The 26,904-nt window shown below is 41.6% G+C and overlaps 1 protein-coding gene across 1 annotated transcript in view; it reads left to right on the plus strand.

Annotated features, from left to right (window-relative positions):
- The first annotated feature begins 17,254 nt into the window (after positions 1-17,254).
- The window catches only part of mkrn1 (makorin, ring finger protein, 1), a 32,333-nt gene continuing 22,683 nt past the window's right edge, over positions 17,255-26,904 (plus strand). The window contains exons 1-2 of the mRNA XM_061714714.1: positions 17,255-17,398; positions 21,047-21,178. Coding sequence (XP_061570698.1) covers positions 17,322-17,398; positions 21,047-21,178 — 209 coding nt within the window. The 5' untranslated portion in view covers positions 17,255-17,321. The remainder of the gene's footprint in view (positions 17,399-21,046; positions 21,179-26,904) is intronic.

Raw genomic sequence — 26,904 nt, forward strand, 5'->3', positions numbered from 1 at the left:
TTCCAGGGCGGTGGACGGACCGCTACACACACAACAGAGGTGTATAGTAACGAAGTAGATGTACTTCGTTACACTACTTAAGTAGTTTTTTTGAGGATTTTTACTTTACTTGCTTTTTTTTTTAATCAGGACTTTTACTTTCACTACATTTAAAAGTTAAAAAATATACTTTTACTTCGTTACTTTGACATTTGCCACCTTGTTACAAATGAAAATAATCAAAGAATTAAATTTTGCAAGAAAGACAGTTTAATTTTGGTGTTGTATTCTATACCACATTTCATTCACCTGAAAGTGAAATAAAAAAAAAACAAGGGAAGGATCATTTTGCTGCGTTGCTTCTTCACAAGATACTTTTGATACTCAAGTGCATTTAATGTGAGCTACTTTAAGACTTTTACTCAAGTCATTTTCTTATGGGTACACTTTAACTTTTACCAAAGTCTTTTTCAGTTACGGTATTTCTACTTTTACTTTACTTTTTTCAAGTACTTTACACACCTCTGACACACAACAACCCCTCCAAACACACATCACTTCACCTGCTTTGCTCCTAAAACTCTTCACTCTTCACCATTTCAACTGCATATCCATCCATCCATCCATTATCTATACCGGCTTTATCCTCTGCAGGGTCACGGGGGTCTGCTGGAGTCTATCCCAGCTCATTACAGGCGAGAGGCAGGGTTACACCCTGGACAGGTCACCAGTCCATCGCAGGGCCAGATATATACACACAACCAGACATACCCACACTCACACCTACGGGAAATTTAGAATCATCAATTAACCTAATACACATGTTTTTTGGACTGTGGAAGGAAACCGGAGTAACCGTAGGAAACCCACGCAAGCGTGAGGCAACAGTGCTAAACACCAAGCCACCAGTGCTGCCCTCAACTGCATATTTATTTACCTATTTGCGATTTGGTAAATATGCCAAATAAATGTTTAATTTTTCACAATAATAAAAACAGAAGAAGAAGAAGAAATGATAGAGAGATAAGAAGAAGAAGAAAATGTAGTTTACCTTTGAGTAGGCATGGCGGCACACGCTGAGGAGAGCTCAGGTGTGAGCTGTGCGCTCTGAGGGTTGACGTTTCTGCCCAGTGATCCGAAAAGCAATCTGTCAAAAAGCTGAAGGCAACTTCCTCTTTTTCCTCGGATGAATTTCTCTATTCTCTCATTTGCCTTCCTTTCACATGATGGGAAATGATTAAAGGGGAAGTTGTGATGGATGGTTGTGGTTTGAGGAAAAACACAGACTGAGATTCAGACACTTTTGGAAGCACCTGTACCGAGTTGAGACGGTGCATAAGAGTATTAGGGCCAGGCAGGAGAAAAAATATATAAATATTTTTTTTTTATTGTGCGCTTCGAGAAAAAAGTCGAAATATCGAGAAAAAAGTCGAAATTTCGAGATTAATGTTGACCCAGACATTTTAGTTAATTATCAGTTTTCTTTGGACATATTGGACGAATATATATTGACAAGGATTTGCAAGTCATTACATACAGTAATTACATTACAGTACAAAATCTATCTATCTATCTATCTATCTATCTATCTATCTATCTATCTATCTATCTATCTATCTATCTATCTATCTATCTATCTATCTATCTATCTATCTATCTATCTATCTATCTATCTATCTATCTATCTATCTATCTTTTTTTTGTTTCTGTTGTTGTTTTTTACATAACACCCCATGTGGAGTTCCCATGTGGACGGATGTTGGCAGTGCCCCACTTTCAGTTTCAAATTCACTTCCTTCTTTTTAACAAATAAACAACAGTTTTTCAGCATAAAGATTTTGGGGGATTTTCTCAAAATAATTGTTTATCATGATATGAAATCTCCATTAAAATGTTTTTATTCAACCTATTTAGAAATTTAAAAAACAACAACAAACAAATCTATTCGATCATAAATGATTTAGATTACAATCTTGTGATTATATTGTTCATTTTCCAAACACCATCCGTCCGTCCGTCCGTCCGTCCGTCCGTCCGTCCGTCCGTCCGTCCGTCCATCCATCGATCCATCCATCCATCCATCCTGGGACGCTCCACAGAGGCCCACATTTGCAGCGTGAGGAAGACGTTCCGGAGGCTGGACAAAGGCAAGGCTGCAGGTCCGGACAACATCTTGTCTGCCTCCCTGTGTCACTGCTCTGACCAACTGGCACCGGTCTACACGGGCATCTACAACTCCTCACTCGAACAACTGAAGATCCCAGCACAGTACAAAAAAGCCATCATTATTCCCATACCTAAGCAAGGCAAAACATCCAGCCTAAATGATGATAGACCTGTGGCCTTGACAGCAGTAGACATGAAGGTTCTGGAGCGTATTGCACTGTCTCATCTCAAAACAATCACATCCCCTCTGATGGACCCTCTACAATTCGCCTATCGTTCAAACCGATCTACAGATGATGCAGTCATTCTGGCACTGCACTTCACCCTTGAACACCTCGAGTCAAAAAACACAAGGATAGTTTTCATTGATTTTAGCTGTGCTTTCAACACCATCAATCCCCTCAAACTGTTCCATTTCCTGACCAACATGAACATTGGCCCCTCCCTCTGTTTCTGGCTGCTGGACACACTGAAGGGTCGCACTCAGGTAGTCCGCTACAATGACCACACCTCTCTCCCTCTGACCACCAGCATCGGGGTGCCACAGGGGTGTGTCTTATCCCCGTGGCTCTTCTCCCTCTACACCAATGACCTCCGATCAGCCTCCCCTTTTGTCAAGCTGCTGAAATATGCAGATGACACCACCATCGTGGGGCTGATCAAAGACGGCAGGGAGGACGACTACAGGTCAGAGGTGGAGAGAACAGTGAAACAAGTGCAGGGACTACGACCTCATCCTCAATGAAGCTAAAACTGTTGAACTGGTCATTGACTTCCGTAAAGACACTCCCATCAAGGCTCCCATCATCATCAACAACCAACCCATCTCTGCCACAGACTCATTCAAATTCCTTGGCACACACATCAACACTAAACTGAACTGGGACCCCCACACCACTCATCTTCTCAAAACAGCAAACCAGAGACTATTTCACCTCAGACAACTAAGAAAATACAGAATCAGGAAGAAATTAATGGTCCAATTCTACACTGCCATAATCCAAAACATTCTGTGTTTATCAATCACCATATGGTACGGCAATACATCCAAACATACACTACACAGACTGGACAGGCTCATTACATGTAAAAGGGCTTCCAAAATCACTAAACATGAACTCCCCACCACTGGACTCCCTTTACAAACACCACACCATCACACGGGCAACTAAAATAATTGAGGACCCCTCACACCCTGCTAACTATCTGTTTAAGCGCCTCCGCTCCCAGAGGAGGATTATTTATAAGTCACTGGGTAAAAGGAACAAGAGATACAATGACTCTTTCTTTCCCTCGGCCGTACGACTACTAAGTGCTTAACTCCTTGTCCTATTTCGGTGGTCCTGTCTGATATGTGCTGTTGTGTGCCTTGTCCAGTTTTGTCTGCAGTGTTATGTCTCTGTTTTTTTCCTCTGGAAAATGTTCTGTCTTTTGTATTGCTGTGGTGTTTTGTTGCAGCTACCACCTGCACTGTGAAACTAATTCCATCGTCCTAGCCGTGTGGCAAAATAAAAGGAACTTGACTTTACTTGACAGTTCCCAGGTGAGGGTTCGTGACCACAGATGAACTTTGGAACATAGATCAACTGGTAAACTGAAAGCTCCCTGTTCCTCCCCCAACCGTGAACCCTGAGATACCAGACCTGTTCTACTGGATGCAGCAACTCGTTTCCAACTCTGGTCATGAGAGTTTATCGATCTCATGACCAAATCCTCAACTCCCAGCCTGAGGCTCTGGTTCAAAGATGGATAAAACCACCCAACCAGCCCCACGGGCTGGGAGTCCATGATTTGTTTCTCAGATCCCCGCTCCAGGAAAGGAAAAGAACTGCATCAAGTAGAAGCTAACCAAACTGGAAACCCTCAACCCCATGGTGATGCACAGGCATTATGTTCACAAAGGTTATGAACAGAATCATACCTGCAGAAGTCCAACACCCAGCAGAAATGGGTCTAACTTTCAATTTAATTCAATTTTATTTGTATAGCGTCTAATACAACAAAAGTTGACTCACTGCTGCCAATCTGAGCCAAGCTCTCACTGCAGCTTGACAAGAACCAAGTGGTCTGTAACAACACGTTTAAAGCATTCAACAAATTACTACCAAGTAATATACAAGATTTTTTCACAATTCGGGAGAGAACTCATGATTTGAGAGGATATGGAGATTTTAAAATACCTAAAGTTCGAACCACTGGTAAACGTTTTTGTGTGTCTGTATGTGGTGTGAGACTTTGGAAGATTCTGGATATCCAATACAAGCAATGGCAAAATATCCACAGATTTAAATTGCTATATAAACATATGGTCTGGTCAAAGTATAAAGAGAGTGGGTTGTAACACTGTGTTAAATCAACTTCGGTCTTGAAATGTTGATGTGTACTTGTTCCTCATTAAGTTGGTATGTATTGTCCATTACCTTCTGGTATTGTTGTCCTTAACATTGCTGGTATGTATTATAAATGTAAGTTCACTAGCAAGGACCACGCCATCAACAGGATACGTTTAAATGATTTATTGATACGAAGATGATGACGATGACGATGGTGATGATGATGGCGATGATGATGATCTATGGATCGGTCGATGCGTTGTGGGGAAGCTGGTAGGGAATCCGCCGCAGCGCCCGGGCAACGACGAACCCCCTAGGAATCTATGAGGTAGAGAAAGAGAGGGAAGAAGGAGAAGAGAAAAGGGGTGGGGGGGAGGGGTGCAGAGACGAGAGCGAAGATGATCTGAGGGTTAGGCTGGTATTTGAAGGTTTGCCGGAAGAGGCGTGGTGCCGGAGGAGGCGTGGTTGAGGCGTGGTCCTGCTCCCGAAATTCGCTTGTTAAGCTCCAATTCACTAGCAAGGACCACGCCATCAACAGGATACGTTTAAATGATTTATTGATACGAAGATGATGACGATGACGATGGTGATGATGATGGCGATGATGATGATCTATGGATCGGTCGATGCGTTGTGGGGAAGCTGGTAGGGAATCCGCCGCAGCGCCCGGGCAACGACGAACCCCCAAAACCGTGGATTATTTAAGGAGATGAGACTGAGCGGATCTGAGGTCGCTAAGATCTGAGCGAATGTAGCGATGATAGTTGGGAGGACCATCGGCCCACGGCTGTATGAGGTGCTTTGGGATACGTAGCGGGAGGCTGAAGTGGCGGCTCCGATCCTAAGGAGTGACCGGAGTAGTGCGTTGGGGAGATGCCAGATAAGGAGAGTATATGGCGGAAGCGATGGTGAAACCAGAATAGTGGAGCAGATTAAGGCCAAAAATAGCAAGGATCGTTCAGTTGCGGATACAAGCATGAAAATTGGTACACATACTCTTCGAACCCCACTCTATTCAAAAGTACCGCGTGCCACGCAAAATTCAAAGGGGACGGCCTCCAAAATCCAAGATGTCCGCCCAGAAATGTGGTTTTTCCTTTATAACTCGAAATGCATCGATTTTAAGCCCCATAAATATATTGAGTGCGACTATAAATATGGGCATTGCGGACATTTTGGTACCAAATACATGTCTGTATCTACTACGGTTCTCGTAATACAGCATATAGCATATAGGTACTTTTACAGACTCGCGGGAGAAATAGACATTTGAACATTGATTGTTGTTCAGTGAATATTGTAGGCTAATATGAAAATGTTTTTTTCCTAACCTTTTTAAGTAGGGTTATTAAAGTTGGGTTTTAAGTAGGATTATAAAATTCTAAGTCCAGTGTTCAAGATGGCTGCCATGAACTTGAAATAATCATTTTAGCAACTACGAAACATTTTTTTGGCATGCATGTTTTTGTTCTTTGCATCCAATGGGGCCATTGCAGAATTTAAAGTGAATGTCAGCACACAACCAGGGCACACTGGTGGCATCACTGCTGTGTAACTCAGCATGGGGTTCAGTGTCAGCTAATCTAGATATACTAATGCATTATTATCCTTGTTTATGTAGTATAGTTATAGTTTAGTGTCCCAAATGCTGTCTGACAGCCCCATATCCATTAACTAGAAAACTGTAGTTGTTAGTTAGTAGATATAATTAGATAGCCGCACCTGAATTGACAGGGTGTGCCAGCGCGGGAGAGCCGAGCCAAGGGTAACGGGGCTTCAGTTACCCGGATGGTGTACAGATCACACGGGACTTAAATGGCACTGGATGAATGATCGGGCTAGGTGTAGGTTGAATGAAAACTGAACCTAGTTGTATCCCATACAGGAATGTGTGACTTTCTTTTGGTTAATTTGGTGGTAAAAGGATAACCCCTCGGCCTTAATCAAAACCCAAAATGGCAGATTCAAACCCCATGGTTGTAAAAATAAAAACTGACTGGTCTAAATGTTGTCTTTGTCAGAAAGACAGAAAAGACACAGTCCTAATATCACCTCGAACTAGTTACAATGTTGAACATGATGGCTATGCTATGATGGCTACCAACATACCGTTGTTTCATGAAATCAAGCAAATGCCATTGATCCTGGACCCAGAAAGGCTGGATGAAAGTGATGGTATTAATGCTACTTTAAGAAAAAATCAGGCTAAATACCACCACAGCTGCCGCGTGATGTTTAACAACACCAAATTGGATCGGGCGAGGAAAAGCCAGTCTGCTGGTCCCAGCAATGAGCCTGAGGATGTTTATCCAAAGCAGAGACGAAAAAGTGTGATGTTCAAGCATGCATTTTATGTGAGGAAATAGAACCTGCATCTGATATCAGGAGGGTTGAAACGATACAGGTGCACCAGAGGTTGCACGAGTGTGCAAAGACACTTAACGATGGTAAGCTCCTAGACAGACAAGACAGACAAGACAAAAAACATAAAAAAGTAAAAAAAGAAAAAAAAGAAAAAAAAAGTAAAAAAAAGTAAAAAAACAAACAAACAAAAAAAAAGATTAATGCAGCCTCAACAGGGCAGGCGTCCTATTTGTGCCGGTCCCAAGCCCGGGTAAATGCAGAGGGTAGTGTCAGATAGGGCATCCAACATATAAAACCAATAAGAAATATAAAATATGGATATAAGATGAAATGATGACAGCATAGAGCATCTTTTTCTATGCATTTTGGGGACTTGGGGACCTAGTCAGCCAGGCTAAATGCGGCCCTGCTCCCGAGTCTGTAAAAGTACCTATATGCTATATGCTGTATTACAAGAACCGTAATAGATACAGACATGTACTTGGTACCAATATTTCCGCAATGCCCACATTTATAATCACATTCAATATATTTATGGGGCTTAAAATCGATGGATCTCGAGTTATAAAGGAAAAACCACATTTATGGGCGGACATCTTGGATTTTAGGGGCCGTCCCCTTAAAATTTTGCGTGGCACGCGGTACTTTTGAATAGAGTGGGGTTTGACGAGTATGTGTACCAATTTTCATGCTTGTATCCGCAACTGAACGATCCGGGTCATAATCTGCTCCACTAGAACTGGTGACGACTGTCCTGACTCGGATGCAAGGATCTGTCGAAGATGTGCTCTGTGTTTCCCAGGAAGACAAGTAGTTGGCCAGGGTCTTGAAGTATTCAGGGGCGTCTTCGGGGATGAGAAACGAGAAAGAGAGTCGGTGATGGTGGTGGAGTGACCGGGGACATGTGCTGCATGGAGGATAAATAGATGTATGGCTGAGTGCCAGACTAGACGGCGCATGAACGGCATGATGGATGTGGAGTTGGAGCGTCCTTTATTAATTATGTCGATACTTATTGATATGAAGATGATGGCGATGATGGTGGTGAAGAGATGACGATGATGATGATGGCGATGAATGATGATGGCGATGATGATGGCGATGATGATAGCGATGACGATGATGACGATGATGATGATGATGAAGGCGATGACGAAGGCGAAGACGAAGGCGATAACGATGACGATGACGATGACGATGACGAAGGCGATGACGATGGCGATGACGAAGGCGATAACGATGACGATGGCGAAGATGATGGCGAAGATGATGATGGCGATGACGAAGGCGATGACGAAGGCGATGACGATGACGAAAGCGATAACGATGAAGATGGCGATGACGAAGGCGATGACGAAAGCGATACGATGACGATGAAGATGGCGATAACGATGACGATGCCAATGATGGCAAAGATGATGGCGATGACGAAGGCGATGAAGATGATGGCGATGACGAAGGCGATGAAGATGATGGCGATGACGAAGGCGATGACGAAGGCGATAACGATGACGATAACGATGATGATGCCAATGACGATGCAAATGACGATGGCAATGACGATGGCAATGACGATGATGATCTATGGTTCGGTCGATACGTTGTGGTATTCGTTTGCATGCTCTGAGGGCCATCCTGCTGCGAACCATCTGCCATCGTAAGCCCCCAAAACCGATTGAAGGAGCAGCATCAGTGTATGGATTGATGTCGTGGGGGTGAGCCAGTTGGTCATCATGAAGAAAGTGATCCCCTTCCAGGTGGCAAGGAGGTTGAGCCACAACGAAGCTCGGCACGGCTCGAGTTGTCTGGGGAGATGGGAGACAGAGATGGAACAGCGGAAGCGATGGATGGCAAGTGGGAGGTGAAGGCCCGCCCTTGGGGAATAATGCGCATGGCAAAATTGAGGTGGCCCGGGAGGGAGAGGAGTTGGCGTTTGGTGCAGCCTGGGGCTAAGAGGAAATAAGAAGACCGATAAATAAGAAGACCGATTCGGTTGAGCTTTTCGGTTGGAAGAGAAGCCTGAAACAGATCCGTATCGAGAGTGATACCAAGGAATTTGAGGTAGGTGGAGGGGCCCGCCGTTTTCTCAGCGGACAATGGAACCCCGAGTTCGGAGAAAACGGAAGTTAGGGTGACCAGGCCAGAAGCGGGTGGCGATGAGAGAGGGGTAACGATGAGGAATCATTCAAGAGATGGACGAGGAAGGAATGCCGTGGTTGTTGGAGAGGATCCAGCAGAGGGCCTCTGAAGGTGTCAAAAAGTTAGGGGCTGCTCTTGTGGCCGAAGGTGAGCCTGACTGCAAGTAGTATGCACTTCGCCAGTGAACGCTGAAGTACACCAGCCCGGAAGCGGGTGGCGATGAGAGAGGGTGCCAGAAACCCTGGCCGGATCTAGCGGCTGTAGTTGGTGGAGGTGGGCTGGGGGGGGCAGTGGCATCCCGGTGCCAGTAACCCCGGCTGAAGTTAGCTGTTGTAGGTGCTGGAGGTGGATTAGGTGCTGGAGGTGGGCTGAGGGGGGCAGTGGCATCCCGGTGCCAGAACCCCGGCCTGATCTAGCTGCTGTAGTTGGTGGAGGTGGGCTGAGGGGGGCAGTGGCATCCCGGTGCCAGAAACCCCAGCCGGATCTAGCTGCTGTAGTGGCATCCCGGTGCCAGAAACCCCAGCCGGATCTAGCTGCTGTAGTGGCATCCCGGTGCCAGAAACCCCAGCCGGATCTAGCTGCTGTAGTGGCATCCCGGTGCCAGAAACCCCAGCCGGATCTAGCTGCTGTAGTGGCATCCCGGTGCCAAGGACCTTGGGGAGGGAGGGAGGAGATTGCTGGTGTGGGTGGAAATCCGACCTGCGACGACGGCTATGGGCTGATCCGGATTGTCCGCGTCCTCTTCCCTCCGATGGCGGAGGTGTGCTGGAAAGGCTGGAAGACGGTGAGCTGCAGTGATGCCGGATGTTCAGAAACCCCGGCTGAAGTTAGCTGTTGTAGGTGCTGGAGGTGGATTAGGTGCTGGAGGTGGGCTGAGGGGGGCAGTGGCATCCCGGTGCCAGAACCCCGGCCTGATCTAGCTGCTGTAGTTGGTGGAGGTGGGCTGAGGGGGGCAGTGGCATCCCGGTGCCAGAAACCCCAGCCGGATTTAGCTGCTGTAGTGGCATCCCGGTGCCAGAAACCCCAGCCGGATCTAGCTGCTGTAGTGGCATCCCGGTGCCAGAAACCCCAGCCGGATCTAGCTGCTGTAGTGGCATCCCGGTGCCAAGGACCTTGGGGAGGGAGGGAGGAGATTGCTGGTGTGGGTGGAAATCCGACCTGCGACGACGGCTATGGGCTGATCCGGATTGTCCGCGTCCTCTTCCCTCCGATGGCGGAGGTGGGCTGGAAAGGCTGGAAGACGGTGAGCTGCAGTGATGCCGGATGTTCAGAAGGGATGAACCGGTTGGAATGTGGACGACTGAAGAGACAGAAGTTTCTGGGCGGCTGTCGGGCTCGGGAGAGCGGTGTTTCGGGCACGGCGGCGGCTGAGGCCCCGGCTGAGTTAGCTGTTGTAGGTGCTGGGGGTGGGCTGGGGGGGGCTAGCAACCCGGTGCTAGTTACCCCGGCCCCGAAGTTAACTGTTGTAGGTTTGTTTGCGCAGGTTTGGCCGGAACCAGAGAAGTGCGGGAAGCGAAAGCGTTGGGATGACGGGTGGCGGGACCAGCCGCGGACAGGGCGAAACGAGCAGCTGCCCGCGGGGCTGGAACGAGTCGAGGAAGAAAACCGGGCCGAAATGCGGTGGGAGGGAGGCCAGGCACGGGCCGGAACTGGGGAACGGCGGGAAGCGAAAGCGTTGGGATGACGGACGGCGGGATTAGCTGTGGACGGGGTGAAATGAGTAGTTGCCTGCGGGGCCGGAACGGGTTGAGGAAGGAAACTGGGTTGAAATGCGGTGGGAGGGATGCCGGGTACCGACGTCGCGATGCCGGTGGCCCCCAACCGAGGTAACCTGTTGGGACTGATGGAGCTGGGAAGCAGAGGATCCTGGCAACCCGGTGCCAAGAGCCCCTTCTAGCGCTGGCGGTTGAGGCTGCTGAATGAGCATAGCGGGGGTTTCTAGCATCCCGGTGCTAATAACCCCGGCTGAGTTAGCTTTTGTAGGTGCCGGGGGTGGACTGGGGGGGGGGGGGGGGCTAGCATCCCGGTGCTAGCAACCCCGGCCGGATCGCTGCTGTACTTGCTGGAGGTGGGCGCTAGCAACCCGGTGCTAGCAACCCCGGCCGGATCGCTGCTGTACTTGCTGGAGGTGGGCTGAGGTGGGAGCTAGCAACCCTGTGCTAGCAACCCCGGCCGAAGTTAGCTGTTGTACTTGCTGGGGGTGGGCTGAGGTGGGAGATAGCAACCCCGGCCGAAGTTAGCTGTTGTACTTGCTGGGTGTGGGCTGAGGTGGGAGCTAGCAACCCGGTGCTAGCAACCCCGGCCGAAGTTTGCTGTTGTACTTGCTGGAGGTGGGCAGTGTAACGATGGAATCGTTTATGTTTCCACGCGGACGGCTTAAGGTGAAAGACCGCTCATGTGTAGGTGAGGTTCCTGCAATGAGGCAACGTTGTTCGGAGATTATGTTTAACGAAAATGTTAATGAAAGACCTTGTGAGTAAAGGTAATGCTCAATGTCCAGTTTGTACGATCACTTCTCTTTTACTATTGCGGTCTATGGGAAAAGCTTTCGGGGCCCCATGGGATGAATTTTTTTATTTTTTATTTTTTTGCGCGTGCAGTACCGCGGCTGGCCACTGGAAATCTTCTGAGTGCGAGACCTGGGGGTCGACGTCACGGCGCGCCGTCGGAGTTGGCGTGATGACGTCATCCGGAAGAGAGCAGGTGTCGGCGGGGCTGATGGCGTGGCAGGCTGATGAGATGGTTGAGAAGAACAGGCGGTGGCCCTATGGAGGGTGGCGACAGTCCAGCCCGAAACACCTGTAGAAGGCGGGCCGTCGGGGCCCCCGCCGGGCGTGGCGAGACCGCGGGCGGATTGCGCAGCCTGCGCTGTTGGATCAACGGCGAGGGATTATCCGCGGCGCGTCCCCTTCCCGCCGAGGACCGAGGCGGGCCAGGAGACAGGGAGGACGCCATGGCGGGCTGCCGCAATACCGGATGAGAGATGGATCGGACGGGATGGACAGCTCGTTTCTGAGTGTGTGTCGCTGGAGCCGCGTTAACCGCGGGCTCCGCGCGAGGCTGAGAGAGAGAGAAAAAAAGGGTTAGAGAAACACGTGCACGGCGGAAGAATAAACCGCCGCCAGCGCGGCAGTCGACGGCGCAACCTGCGCTCTCGGGTTGGCGGCGAGGAGACACAGGAGATGAGTCGGGGAATCCACGGCGACGATCCGGATGTTGAGGAGAGATGGAGCGGACCCGGACCGCTGAGGAGACGGGGCTGGGCCGGCCCCGCGGCCGCCGGGGAGAGCGGCGCTTCGGGCGACGGCTGAAAGTTTTTCTCCTCGGGATCTCGATCAGCTTGTGTTTGCTGGTGATCCCGTGCAAGCTGATCGTTGTCCGATGGTGATCGACACGAGATCCATGCCGGCCGTCGGACCCCGCCGGAGCGTGGCGACGCCGGGGTCGGTGGATTGCGCACCTGCGGCGCTTCCGGCATGGCTGAAAGTTTTTTCTCCTCCGGATCTGGATCAGCTGGTGTTTGCTGATGATCCCCTGCAAACAAGTCGTCATCGATGGCGATAATGACACGAGACCCATGCCTGAACGGGTGAGTAACGATCTGAGATACGAGCTGTAGTAGTGTTGTCATGCTTGCGGTTCTGGTTCGGAGAACGAGAGCGAACGTGCTGCAGAGACGAGAGCGAAGATGATCTGAGGGTTAGGCTGGTATTTGAAGGTTTGCCGGAAGAGGCGTGGTGCCGGAGGAGGCGTGGTTGAGGCGTGGTCCTGCTCCCGAAATTCGCTTGTTAAGCTCCAATTAACAGTTAACTGAAAATATACATTGTTCCTAATTTTACACACATTAAGGTTATGAAATGCAAATACTTAATTTTATTATAATTTGATATAGGTCTTTTGTTAATTGTTCTGGTTTAAATGTTAAGACAAGAGGAAGCCTTAAAAAGTTATTGATGAGAAACAGGGGTAGGATTAAATACGTTTTCTTCTTCCCACTCCCTTTCGAGTGTTAATTAATTAATTTGAATATTGAACCTGCACATCTACTGTTAAAGGTATTTGCTTAATTTTCTGTTGTAACGCTCGAAATAAATATGAACTGAACTGAACACGTCTGACAACCCACACTGCAAAAACTCAAAATCTTAACAAGAATATTTGTCTTATTTCTAGTTAAAATGTCTCATAGTCAAAAAATCTCATTACACTTAAAACAAGAGACATCACCGGAAAAATAACTTGTTATTTGACAATTTTCACCTGTTTCAAGTAGATTTTCACTTAAAATAAGTAGAAAAATCTGCCAGTGGAACAAGATTTATTTTGGTTGTAATAAGAAGATAAATCTTGTCCCACTGGCAGATTTTTCTACTTATTTCAAAATTTACTTGAAACAGGTGAACATTGTCTGGTAATGAGTCTTGTTTTAAGTGTAATGAGATTTTTTGACTAAAAATGAAACATTTAAACTAGAAATAAGACAAATATTCTTGTTAAGATCTTGAGTTTTTGCAGTGCATGCTCCTGCAACACCATCAAGATCTTCACATCCACAGATCATAAGACAGGTGTCGCTCCCCCCCACACACCATCCAGGATCCATGTGTGGGTAAACACCTGCCAGCGTGTAAACACCTGCCGGCGTGTAAACACCTGCAGGCGTGTAAACACCTGCAGGCGTGTAAACACCTGCAGGCGTTCCACCACAACACCAAAGCCATTGGTTCATGGTCAGAGCAAACTGAGTAGAAGAGAAACGTTTTGATCTCTCAGCCCAAAACCCAGCTAGCGTTGATGACAGCCAGATGAAGGCTTTGCGCATGTGTCCATCTTACTGTAGGGAAGCACAGAGCAACAGCCCAGCATTGCATCAGGGAGATGTTTCTCACGGTGTTGGACAACACGCTGGAAACTCCCTCACCATGCTGCGGTTGCATAACCTCGCAGATTAAAGTTTCACCAGTTTTACACTGAATGTTTCCGACCGCAGCTGATGGGGAAATAACCCAGCCAGCATTCATGTGTGCTAAAATAATAATAATAATAAGTAATAATAATACATTTCATTTGTTAGGCGCCTTTCATGACACTCAATGTCGCCGTACAACAATCAAAATACAAAAACACAATTTAAACAATAGAGAACAGCAGAGTTTGCAGCAGAACATAAAATACCATGTATATTGTAAGTGTACTTAGTTGATTAAAATCTCATTTGGGAAACAAACTTCACCAGTAAAGTCAAACATTACACAGACATGTAATGACAACCAAAAATATTTGTGAGTGGGGCTGGATTCTGAATGGCTGAAGCTAGAATAATATGGTAGTTTCATATTTCTTTGATGACAAAAGCAAATTTATCACCAATGTCACACTGCATAGACTTTACAACAACATACAGGACTGTCTCAGAAAATTAGAATATTGTGATAAAGTCCTTTATTTTCTGTAATGCAAAAATGTCATACATTCTGGATTCATTACAAATCAACTGAAATATTGCAAGCCTTTTATTATTTTAATATTGCTGATCATGGCTTACAGCTTAAGAAAACTCAAATATCCTATCTCAAACAATTAGAATATTCTGGGAATCTTAATCTTAAACTGTCACTTAATCTTACACAGGTTTCTTAACGCCAGAACAAACTCTATGGATAGAATCTCCCAGCTGCTTGAGATCACAGTCCGTGTAATAATAAAAATGTGATGTATTTTCCTGGGCAGAACTGAAATGTTGCTGGTGGAGCGGCGTGGGAACCAGAGCATCCATTTCTGTGGCCTCAGTTAAACTCTGTCTGTGTTTAGTTCCAGCCCAAGAGGATCTGAAACTGAAACTCTTCTTTAAAGCTGGAATTTCTCTGTGTGGAAAGTTTAGAAATTAGACAACCGTCTCCTGGACCACATCATGGATGAGATAGATAGATAGATAGATAGATAGATAGATAGATAGATAGATAGATAGATAGATAGATGGATGGATGGATGGATGGATGGATGGATGGATGGATGGATGGATGGATGGACGGACGGACGGACGGACGGACGGACGGACGGACGGACGGACGGACGGACGGACGGACATATACTGTATATATATACTGTATATATATATACAGTATATGTATATACACACATACATACACATACACAAATGTTATATGAAGACCAAAATATAATTTTACTGGAAACGGCCTTTAGATGTCACTGTGGGGTTAGTGTGATGTCGGATTGGAAGAGGTTTATGAACAATGTTATTTTTTTTTGTTATTTTTTTTTTAAACTTTATTTAACATTCCAATTTATAAAATTCCTTTGAGGAAACATTAGCTGCATCTGAAACATTACAAGCTCTCAACACATAAGCAAATATGTAAACCTATACATTTGTCTTCTACGTGTAGATACATTGTATACATCTTAACAACAGTATTTGTAATTGGTAACAAGACAAGAAAACAGGATAAAAAAAAGATTAAATAAAATAAAAATAAAATAATCATAGGGGTTGACCTTTCAACAAAAGTGCTTAACATATAAATATATAAATATATAAAAACATAAGATTGTAACTTAAAGAGCAAGAGACTCTGACATGGTTTCATATAAATCATGTATAGACTGATTTTCTTCTGATAGTACCTTTATGGATGTTATATCATTTTATATTTCATTTTTAAAACAGACTAGGGAGGGTTTGCTGTTTTTCCATTTATTTTTATGTATATGATATTTTCCCATAATGAGAATTATGTTCACCCTCTTGGATACCTTCTTTGACAGACCATCCATATAAATTATGACCTGAAACTTGTTAAACAAAGAGTTGTTGATCCCAATATTTAACCAGAGATAAACATCTTGCCAAAAAAGCAAAAGCACCGAACAAGAAAAGAATAAGTGTTAAATTTTTTCGTGTTCTTCTGTCATACAAAATACACAAGGATTTACTTCGAAATTGAACCTTCTGCTTAGGGTTTCAGCAGCTTTATGAACAATGTTATGCACATGGTGGCTTTTCCTCCGCCGTCGACCGCTGGCCGCCTTGCCCCTCCCAAGATTTTTTTTTTTTTCATCTTTGAAGTAACTTTTTTTTTTTTTATTTAACATTTGCAAAAAGTACAATTATTACAAATCTTCACATTATGCAATTTTAAGTTGAATTATAACATATAAAGAGTATAAATCAAATAAAAAACAAAACAAAAAGCACAACACATTATACATTTTAACAGAAAGCCAAAACATACTGATTGAATTACAAACTGAAAATTAAAAAAAATGTTTTTTTTTTGTGTAAGAATTTGGATTTGTGGATGTGGAATTTTGCAAGGATAATCAACAAATTAATAATAAATGTTTCTTTTGGTTTTGTTCTAATGGTTACATGGTCAAAAACACCAAACAACACATCCTTCCAAAACAATTAGAAATCAGTTTCAATGCTTTCAGACGCAAAATTACACATATCACTCCAAAAACTTTGAACAATGGGGCACAGCCAGAATAGGTGAGTCATTGTTTCCGAATTTGCAGAACAAAAAATTCAGGGGGGATGGTGGATTTGATCATATGGGGACAGATAATTTGTGCTGATTACAAATAATATAATATATTACAAATAATAGCAGTGACCAAAACACCTGCAGAAATACTGCATGAATGACATAGCAGCAGTTAAATGCAGCCTTCTGTAAGCTTTAAATATCCACTGGACTTACATCAAATACATCAAAACACAACAATAAAAAACACTTTTCTGAACTTATCAATATGACTCTGTCCTTCACAGGATAAGTAGAATGGATCACTGTAAAAACTCAAAATATGAACAAGACTATTTGTCTTATTTCTAGTTAAAATGTCTCATTTTAGTAAAAAAAAATCTCATTACACTTAAAACAAGACTCATCACTAGAAAACAATTTTCACCGTCATCCCCCCTCAACTCCAGTACTGTATATATGTATATATACACATACACATACTACATATACACAAATGTTATATGAAGACCAAAATATCATTTTACTGGAAATGGCCTTTAGATGTCACTGTGGGGTTAGTGTGATGTCGGATTGTAAGAGGTTTATGAACAATGTTAGGCACATGGTGGCTTTTCCTCCTTGCCCCTCCCAAGATGGCGGCCTGGTGCGCTTTCAGGGTGACGTGTGGGTCACGTGGGTGGGGGTGGGCGGGGCTACATTGCTTACGTTTTCTCGGTTTGAATCGCCCTGCTCCGGAAAAAGCCGAGTCGTGCCGAAGCCGTCCGGAACCTCCCGGAACCGTCCGGAACCGCCCGGAACATCCGGCTGTAGCTGCTCAACATAAACAGAAATGGCGGAGGCAGCAGCAGCAGCGTCTACGGCGCCCACAGCAGGATCAGGAGGCTGGACCAAACACGTAACCTGCCGGTAAGACAGCTCGGTCGAGCGGTGACCGCGTCGACGACGGTTTACACGGTGGTTCTACTTTGTCCTGACGATGTCACACCGCCGATTCCGATCAGAAACACGCTGTACTTTCACTTTAAGAAACGATCGAACAATAAAAACAGCGACTTTTCTCACTTTCAAGCTCAAAATGTCATGTTAGTGTCACAAACCGCTGATTCCCCCCCTGACCACGGTGGTGTCGGTCACACAGTCCGTGTGTCCATTCAGAGATGTTATGTTGGGGCCTTAAGGCTGATTTATGCTTCTGCGTTACACCGACGCAGATCCTACGGCGTAAGGTACGCGGCGACGCGTACCTTACGCCGTAAGATCTGCGTCGGTGTAACGCAGAACCATAAATCAGGCTGTAATGGTTCACACGGAGGCGTACCTGAACTCAACAAACCCACGACGTTTGTTTGGAACTCCCATTTCTCTGACATTCACTGGAAATGAAAACAGCGTGCCTCCTTTCCTATAAATTGGCAATCTCAAACAAATTAAAAGAAGTCCAGTATAAAATTTTACATCATATTTACCCCACCAACCAATTTATATCCAAATTTGTAAACATTGATAGCAGATTTGTTTTATGAATGTGAACATACTTTAAGTTTCTGGAAAAAAATTGAAGAATTTTTTGACATACAAACTAAACATGTAATTAAATTAGAGGCTAAAGATACCTTACTATATTACGAAAACCATAAGTATTACTGCTATTTCAACATTTAGAGTCATCGCCAGAAAAATAATACCAGAAAAATAACTTATTTGACAAATTTCACCTGTTTCAAGTAATATTTTCACTTGAAATAAGGAGGAAAATCTGCCAGTGGCAAGCAAAAAAAATCTTGTTCCACTGGCAGATTTTTAGATTATCATACATTTGTTTTATGAATGTGAACATACTTTAAGTTTCTGGAAAAAAATTGAAGAATCTTTTGACATACAAACTAAAAATGTAATTGAATTAGAGGCTAAAGATACCTTACTATATTACGAAAACCAAAATAAAAAAATTCAACAATTGGTCAACTTAATGATTCTTATTGCTAAGTTTCACATTCATAAGGTAAAATTCTCCAAATCCTGTCCATCCTTAGTTCCCTTTTAAAGTTGATTTCAAAATGTATTTTGAGACGATACAATTGATTAATAACAAGAAATGTAATACCACTGTCAACCTCATAAAATAAATGTTTACTGATATTTGAATGTATTGCCTTCCTATTATGTTTAGTGTAAGAGAATAATTTTATATTTTTTGGACTATGATGATGCCTGTGTATGTTTGGGTTTTTTATATTATTGAATGATGTCTGCCATTTAATTTAATGTTATTGTATTTTCTGAAATTGAAATAGTTTCATACAACAAACCCACAACGTTACTTTATCTGGAATAATAGAACACATTATTTAAAAAAAGATCTGTCCTGGTCCAAAACTATAATGCTGGTTTAAAAGCCATCGATTTTGACTGTTTGAATGGAACCATAAAGTTGAAATGGCTCAAATCATATTTAAAACACCCTGATAGTTTATAGCATATTTTTCCAGATAAGATATTTACCGTATTTTATGGACTATAAGCCGCTACTTTTTTCATAGGTTTTCAACCATGCAGTTTATACAAAGGTGCAGCTTTTCTGTGGATTTTTCTTCCACCGCTCGGGGCGCTCTAACCGGAATTAGAATCAACACTAAGACAAAATAAATGCAAAGAAGAATACGCTACTACTTCTTTAGCAGATAGAAGTAGGTAGAAGCAGATTTCAAATAGATAAATAGATAAATAAATAGCGGTTATTTTCTCTTGGTTCTGTCCCGTTTTAATCAGCAAAGTTGCTGCCATGTTAAAAGACACTGTTAGGAAAGATCTATTTAGGTACAAACATGTACATCATTTACAGTTCAGAATCCTTCTGTACATGTAGTAAATATCTAATCTAACAACATAAATATCTGCGGCTGAAAGATCTTTTTTTTTTTTTTTTTAAATAGAGCGGATGTGGCTTGTATGCAGGTGCAGTTTATAGTCCAGAAAATACGTTAATTCTGTTGGAGGTAGGGCTGCACGATTCTGGACAAAATGAGAATCACGATTTTTTTGCTTAGAATTGAGATCACGATTCTCTCACGATTTTTTTCCAATATAAAATGTATTGCACTTATTACTTTAACTTTGCAACAGCTGAACAAAAATATAATAACAATAAACATCTCTTGTCTTCTTCACACAAACCTTTGAATAATTTAAACAATAATAACAATTTTGAACAATATTTGTTCCTCCCTGAGTTGAACACCCTTTCAGAAAGGGGACTTGTAACAGATCCTGTAGTTCTGAGGCAACAAATTATTCCTCTGGCTGGGATGAACCCCCCATTGCCTTTTGCTGCTATTAAGAAGCTGCCGATACAAAAGGTAAACGTTACAAAAAATATGATGGTGCCTGATAAAAGACTGGCATCAACTTTGTAACAGCTGACATTGAACATAAAAACAATAAACATCTCTCTTGTCTTTAAATAATTTTAACAATAACAATTTTAACAATATTTATGTGCAATATGTGTCAGGTGATGAGAAAGGTAGAGGTTTCTCCAAATGTAATCCACAATCATTAACAAAATATAACAAACATGACAACATGATAGTTGACCATGACAGGACTACAACAACCTAGAACATAATCCTTTTTTTATGCAGCCATCTTTAGAAAAAAAAAAAAATTTTTTTTTTTTTTTTTTTAAATCGTCGTCATTTGGAAATGAGATCGCGTTCAAGCATGAATCGAGATCGCGATTTTTTTTAACGATTAATCGTGCAGCCCTAGTTGGAGGATTACATTTTCTTCTGAAATGTGATCATGACATTAAGAAGCTACCTATTAATCTATCCAGCTTTCACAAGCAAGTTCTGTTTTACTGGCGAATGCTTTACAAACACAACAAACAAAGAGTGGATGGATAGAAATATCTGGTCAGTGGTTGACATTCTACAGGACTGTCTCAGAAAATTAGAATATTGTGATAAAGTCCTTTATTTTCTGTAATGCAAAAATGTCATACATTCTGGATTCATTACAAATCAACTGAAATATTGCAAGCCTTTTATTATTTTAATATTGCTGATCATGGTTTACAGCTTAAGAAAACTCAAATATCCTATCTCAAAAAATTAGAATATTCTGGGAATCTTATATTAATATATTTAATCAACCTTCTCTTAATTATTTCTAAATATCATATTCACTGTACTAAATTTGCTAGCCCACATCTAAATATAATTGTTCTCAGAGCTATATTAATATCATATTCAGTCTTAAACAGAAATAAACCCCAAAGCGGTTAAAACGAGAAGCTTATGTGAAAAATATAATATTTCCTGAGCTTTTGTTTTTATTTATTTTTTCTTCCTTAAACCTCAACCCTTTCTATTTTATTTTGATATATAATTTACTGTCCTTAATTTGTAACTGCATTTTATCCGGAAGTTTTGTTCCTTTTCTGTATATATCTGTGAATTAGAGAAAAGAAAAAGAAACCCAGGACGTTCAGTTTCTGAGTGTGTCCTCCTCAGAGCAGAGATTAAGGACCGTTGTTTTCCTTATCGTTTCCAGATACTTCCTGCACGGTCTTTGCAAAGAAGGAGAGAACTGTCGGTATTCTCATGACCTGACCAGCAGCAACCCTGCAGGCATGATGTGCAAGTTCTTCCAGAAGGGCAACTGCGTGTTCGGGGACCGTTGCAGGTAAAACCGGGAACTACAAGAACTATATTTATCAGGGAGTCTGCAGTCCAGGTCTTTCTGTGATCAATGATGATATTTTTAGTAGGGCTGGGGTTCGATTCAAATGTCAAGAATCGTTTCCGATTCTTAAGATTCAGAATCGATTATCACGCTTTGATTCAATCCGGTTCGATTCCGATATTGATTTGGGTTAGTGTTATTAAAACTGTTTTTTTCGGCTGTTGCATGAATTATATGACTGTGTAGTTATGCAACATATGGATACTGGTATTACAGGACTGTCTCAGAAAATTAGAATATTGTGATAAAGTTCTTTATTTTCTGTAATGCAATTTATAAAAAAAAAAAAAAAATATATATATATATATATATATATATATATATAATGTCATACATTCTGGATTCATTACAAATCGACTGAAATATTGCAAGCCTTTTATTATTTTAATATTGCTGATTATGGTTTACAGTTTAAGATTAAGATTCCCAGAATATTCTAATTTTTTGAGATAGGATATTTGAGTTTTTCTTAAGCTGTAAGCCATGATCAGCAATATTAAAATAATAAAAGACTTGCAATATTTCAGTTGATTTGTAATGAATCCAGAATGTATGAGGTTTTTGTAATTGCATTACAGAAAATCACAATATTCCAATTTTCTGAGACAGTCCTGTAACTGCTTTCAGACACATCGTGTGGGTCAGAATTATCAAACAGATCCAGGGCAGCAAACAGAGACGGATGAAATCAGTTTTATTTTTCATTTTTCAGAGTGACTATTTGCACCAGGGTACAAATATCAGCCCCCACCAGCTGAGCTATTCACACCCTGTTGACATGTGAAAACAAATGCGTTGCATGTGCACCAACGTGTCTGCAACAGAATGTGCTTTTTCACTTGCCCATGCACATGTGCAGCACTCTGAAACTGGAACCATGTCAAACAACAGAGCCAGGCAAACGTCTGCTCTCACACTTTTGTAAGTTTTGTATGAACAATTTTTGCTCTTATGTCATTGTAAGATATTTTGAAGAGATTAAATGAAGTTTATCAAGTGGTGTGAATACCTGTCAATCACTGTTGAGCTGATGGATTTTTTTTTTGTATAAATAATTTAAAAAACATTTTTTTCTAATTATACATGGGTGCAATTGCATACATTGATATTGGTAGCCTACGCCTTTAGTTTTTCCAATTTATGAGAATTTGGTTTTTAGCATTTTATGCAAATGTAACCTCAAGGCAGTATATAAAGCAAAGGAATATAGACAATTTATGCAATTATAACTGAAAACTTTAATGTTTTCATACCTTTAAACATAAGTAAAGGCAAAACCATGGCACTAGTTATGCTCGTGTCCAACAAATCCTTCCTTTTTAGGGCATAAACACAAAAATACCCAAATTTGTAATGTAATGATGCGGGGAAAAAATCTATCTGTAGACATACAAATGGATTTTTAGGAATTAATATGAGAATCGATTTAGAATCGGAAAATCAGTCTTTTCAACACAGGCCTAGTTTTTAGGCCACGTGAAGCTGAAGGAGCTTACAATAAGATGTCAACACAATTTCTTGACTCAAATATATATTTATAAATAAAGCAAATTAGGGGGGGTGTTGTGTATAGCATAAAAAGCAGCATTTTTGTTTTTGTGGTCTGAATGATGCGTGAATAAAAACCGTTGTTACATAAAAACTAAATGGAGCGTTGACCGGCTGGAAATCAGAACCGGAGGATTTTTCTCTGACTGGTATCAGCCGGATTGTTTGTTGGCTGGTGTTTTTTTTCTATCAGTGCATGCATCATATACTCAGCCCTGACAGTGTTATTAATGAAGGAATTGATTGAGTTCAGTTGCCAGTCAGTGTATGAGCTCGTTTTGGAAGAGTGAGAAATCCAGATTTCCTCTCCTGTCTTTGAACGCATCACGATGAGTCACTGTGGAATGTTGTGGGTGTTTGTCACCAAGTGTAGAATAGTAAAGGAAGTCGTTGGTACAGCCTGTAAGGCAAAACAGAAGAGAGGACAATAAGCAGTGTTTAATGTAGATGTAACACAGCCCCACGCTACTGAGCATGCTCAGTGTCTGAAGCTAAAAACAAAGCCAGTAACACAACCAGATTCTCTGCTAACCGGGGCTGGGGATCCATTCAAATGTCAAGAATCCATTCAGAATCCTCCATTCAGAATCCATTCCTGGGCATTGATTGCAAACAGCAATGTTTCCTTCTCAGCCACTTTGAAATACTTCCACATTGCTGACATGTTTTTCCTGCATTTAACACTGCACGCACCTCACTACACGCTGTTCACTGTTTGATTGTGTCATCTAAACACGCCGTTATAAATTGTTAGTTTTTTTCCCCCCCACTTATTCCACCGAACACCGAAAGTGTTTTTTTTGCTATTTTCGTGTAATTGTAACCCCAAGACAATATATAAAGTAATAAAATATAGGCAATTTATGCAATTATTAGGGATGGGCAGTATGGACTAAAAAATGTATCACGATAATTTCTGGAATTTATCCCAATAACGATAAAAATGATGATAAATAAATACTTACTTTCTTTCTTTCTTTCAGGCTCATTTCTTTATTTCCTTCCTTCCTTCCTTCCTTCCTTCCTTCCTTCCTTCCTTCCCTTCCTTCCTTCCTTCCTTCCTTCCTTCCTTCCTTCCTTCCTTCCTTCCTTCCTTCCTTCCTTCAGGCTCCTTTCTTTCTTTCTTTCTTTCTTTCTTTCTTTCTTTCTTTCTTTCTTTCTTTCTTTCTTTCTTTCTTTCTTTCTTTCTTTCTTTCTTTCTTTCTTTCTTTCTTTCAGGCTCATTTCTTTCTTTCTTTCTTTCTTTCTTTCTTTCTTTCTTTCAGGCTCATTTCTTTCTTTCTTTCTTTCTTTCTTTCTTTCAGGCTCATTTCTTTCCTTCCTTCCTTCCTTCAGGCTCATTTCTTTCTTTCTTTCTTTCAGGCTCATTTCTTTCCTTCCTTCCTTCCTTCAGGCTCATTTCTTTCTTTCTTTCTTTCTTTCTTTCTTTCTTTCTTTCTTTCTTTCTTTCTTTCTTTCTTTCTTTCTTTCTTTCTTTCTTTCTTTCTTTCTTTCTTTCTTTCTTTCTTTCTTTCTTTCTTTCTTTCTTTCTTTCTTTCTTTCTTTCTGGCTCATTTCCTCAATTTATCATTTTTACCGTGAGATGATAAATTCTTACCGTGGGGAATATTTTTGACGGTTTATCGTGAACGGTAAAATATCACCCATTCCTAGCAATTGTAACTGAAAACTTTAATGTTTTCATACCTTTAAACATATTTAAAGGCAAAAACATGGCACCAGTTATTCTCGTGTCCAACAAATCCTTCCTTTTTTGGGCATAAACAATAAAATGCCAAAAGTAGTAATGTAATGATAGAAAAAAATATCGATCTTTAGACATATGAATTGATTTTTAGGAATTAATAGGCGAATAGGAGAATCGATTTTTTTTTTTTTTTCTTCTTCCTTCTCCTTCTTCCTCTCTCTTCTTCTTCTCTCAACACAGGCCTATGTGTGACAGCCTGTGGTGTTTTTGTGATGCTAAGCTGAGGAAAACGACCCCAGCTTTAATTCATCTAAAAAATATGTTCACCATAAATGAAGTTTGTGTTGTAGATTTGATGGGATGTTGTAGAAATGTCGGCCTTGAGAACTCTACATTTAGTCAGTCCTGAAAAGATCAGGCCTGTTCTCGTTATTAAGGTGTGCAGGTTTTCAGAAGGAGCTTTCATCAGTGTCTGTGAGGAAAGACACACCAGTCCTGCTGCTTTACTTTCCTCTGACACACACATCCACATTCCTTTGCTTAAATGAGGATTTTACGGTGATCACAAAGGGGAATATTTTAAACAGCATATCTCCATATCTGCTGGTAGGGATGGGAATTGATAAGATTTTTACTATTCCATTTTCAATACTGCTTAACAATTTGGTTCTTATCGATTCCCTTATCGAGTCTCATTTGGGGGAAAAAAAGGACAATAAAAGGTTGATTAGCATCACCAATATAAAATTATAATCATAATAAATTAAATATTCTTCTGTAGAAATTAAAAAAGTACAACATAAATTACTGCGGCAACTCCACCAGAAGGTCCAATATATTTTTAATAGAAATTCAAATTCCTCTTTTTTTAAACGGATATATGAACTGAGCACTCAAAAATAAAACTGTCAGCCTGTGACAAATACAATCAAGACGAAATACAATCAAACTGTGTATTTTTGCAAATCTGCAACCCAAAGCTTTGCTGAAATATCCACTTGACAAGTATTGCAAGTTGCCCTGTTGTCGTCTTTGTTGCTGAAATGGAACCAGACTTTCATGCGTCTGTATCGCTTGGGCGCTATGTTTACTATTGACTGCTGGCTTACGCACTTTGCGTATGCAACGTGAGTGTTGACGTCATTCGTGCCCCACTGGAATCGAAAAGGGAATCGTTTGCAAATTTTGAAAAACGATTTTGAGGAATTGAAACGTGGGGAACCGGTTCTGAACAAGAACCGGTTCTCGATTCCCATCTATGACTGCTGGTCATGTGACGTACCTGAGAAACAACCCTGTAACACGAGGTGGTAGAGGAGCCAAAACTTGTACTCAAGTAAAAAGTACTGTTACTTCAGAATAATATGACTCAAGTAGAAGTAAAAAGTAGTCATCCAAATAAATACTTGAGTAAAAGTAAAAAAGTACTTGGTGAAAAAAACTACTCAAGTACTGAGTAACTGTTGAGTAACGTCTGATTTATTTTTTTAACACAACCATTCAAACAGACAAAAGTACAAATATCATCTTCAGATGAATTAAATCAATAAAATAAATTAAAATTAATAAAAAAATAGCTTAAATTTAAATAATCTTAAAGTAAATTCAAGTACTTTAATAAATAAAATAATAACACAATAAAAAAAATAAATTTAGCACAAGTAGCACAAAATGTCAAGCATTTGTACTTTTGTTTTTTAACCAGGCAGAACTAGAACAAACATGAACTCATAGAAACTCTGAGTGTGTTTGAGTCTGTGTAAATGTGACAAAACATGCAAAAACTAACATTTTTCCCAAAGAATCACCCAGTGATGTCATGAGATTGACGCGTACGTGGATAAAAGGGATAAAAGAAAAGTAACAGCTCAACGTAGCCTAATGTAGCGGAGTAAGAGGAACAGTTTCTTCTTCACAAATCTACTCAAGTAAAAGTAAAAAGTATAGTGATTCAAAACTACTCCTAAAAGTACAACATTTCACAAAACGTACTCAAGTAAATGTAACGGAGTAAATGTAACTCGTTACTACCACCTCTGCCTGTAACATGAGAAAACAACCCTGTAACATGAGTAGCTACCCAGTCTTCTCACATCTCAATTTTATAGACATTTGGACTGAAACTGTCGTGCAAATGTGGCCACGATGGACTTTACTGATCCCAGACTGGGATTCCTGGTTGTATTACTGGCAAGGTTTGAGGAACAGCGTAGCAAACGTTTTGGAAGAAAGTACCTAAAGACACGGAAGGAAAAACAACCCATGTACACGCTGGCTGGCATATAGAGAGATGTCTCATATTAATATGAGCAACACTAAGACATGCAGTAAGTACAAAACTACACTGAGTGGTACAGTTTTTTTTTTTCTAATTCTGTTTATTGATTTTCTCTCAAATAACCAACATACAAAACATTCATAACAACAAGCA

Source organism: Cololabis saira, chromosome 23 (assembly GCF_033807715.1).
Source record: "Cololabis saira isolate AMF1-May2022 chromosome 23, fColSai1.1, whole genome shotgun sequence".
Lineage (NCBI taxonomy): Eukaryota > Metazoa > Chordata > Actinopteri > Beloniformes > Belonidae > Cololabis > Cololabis saira.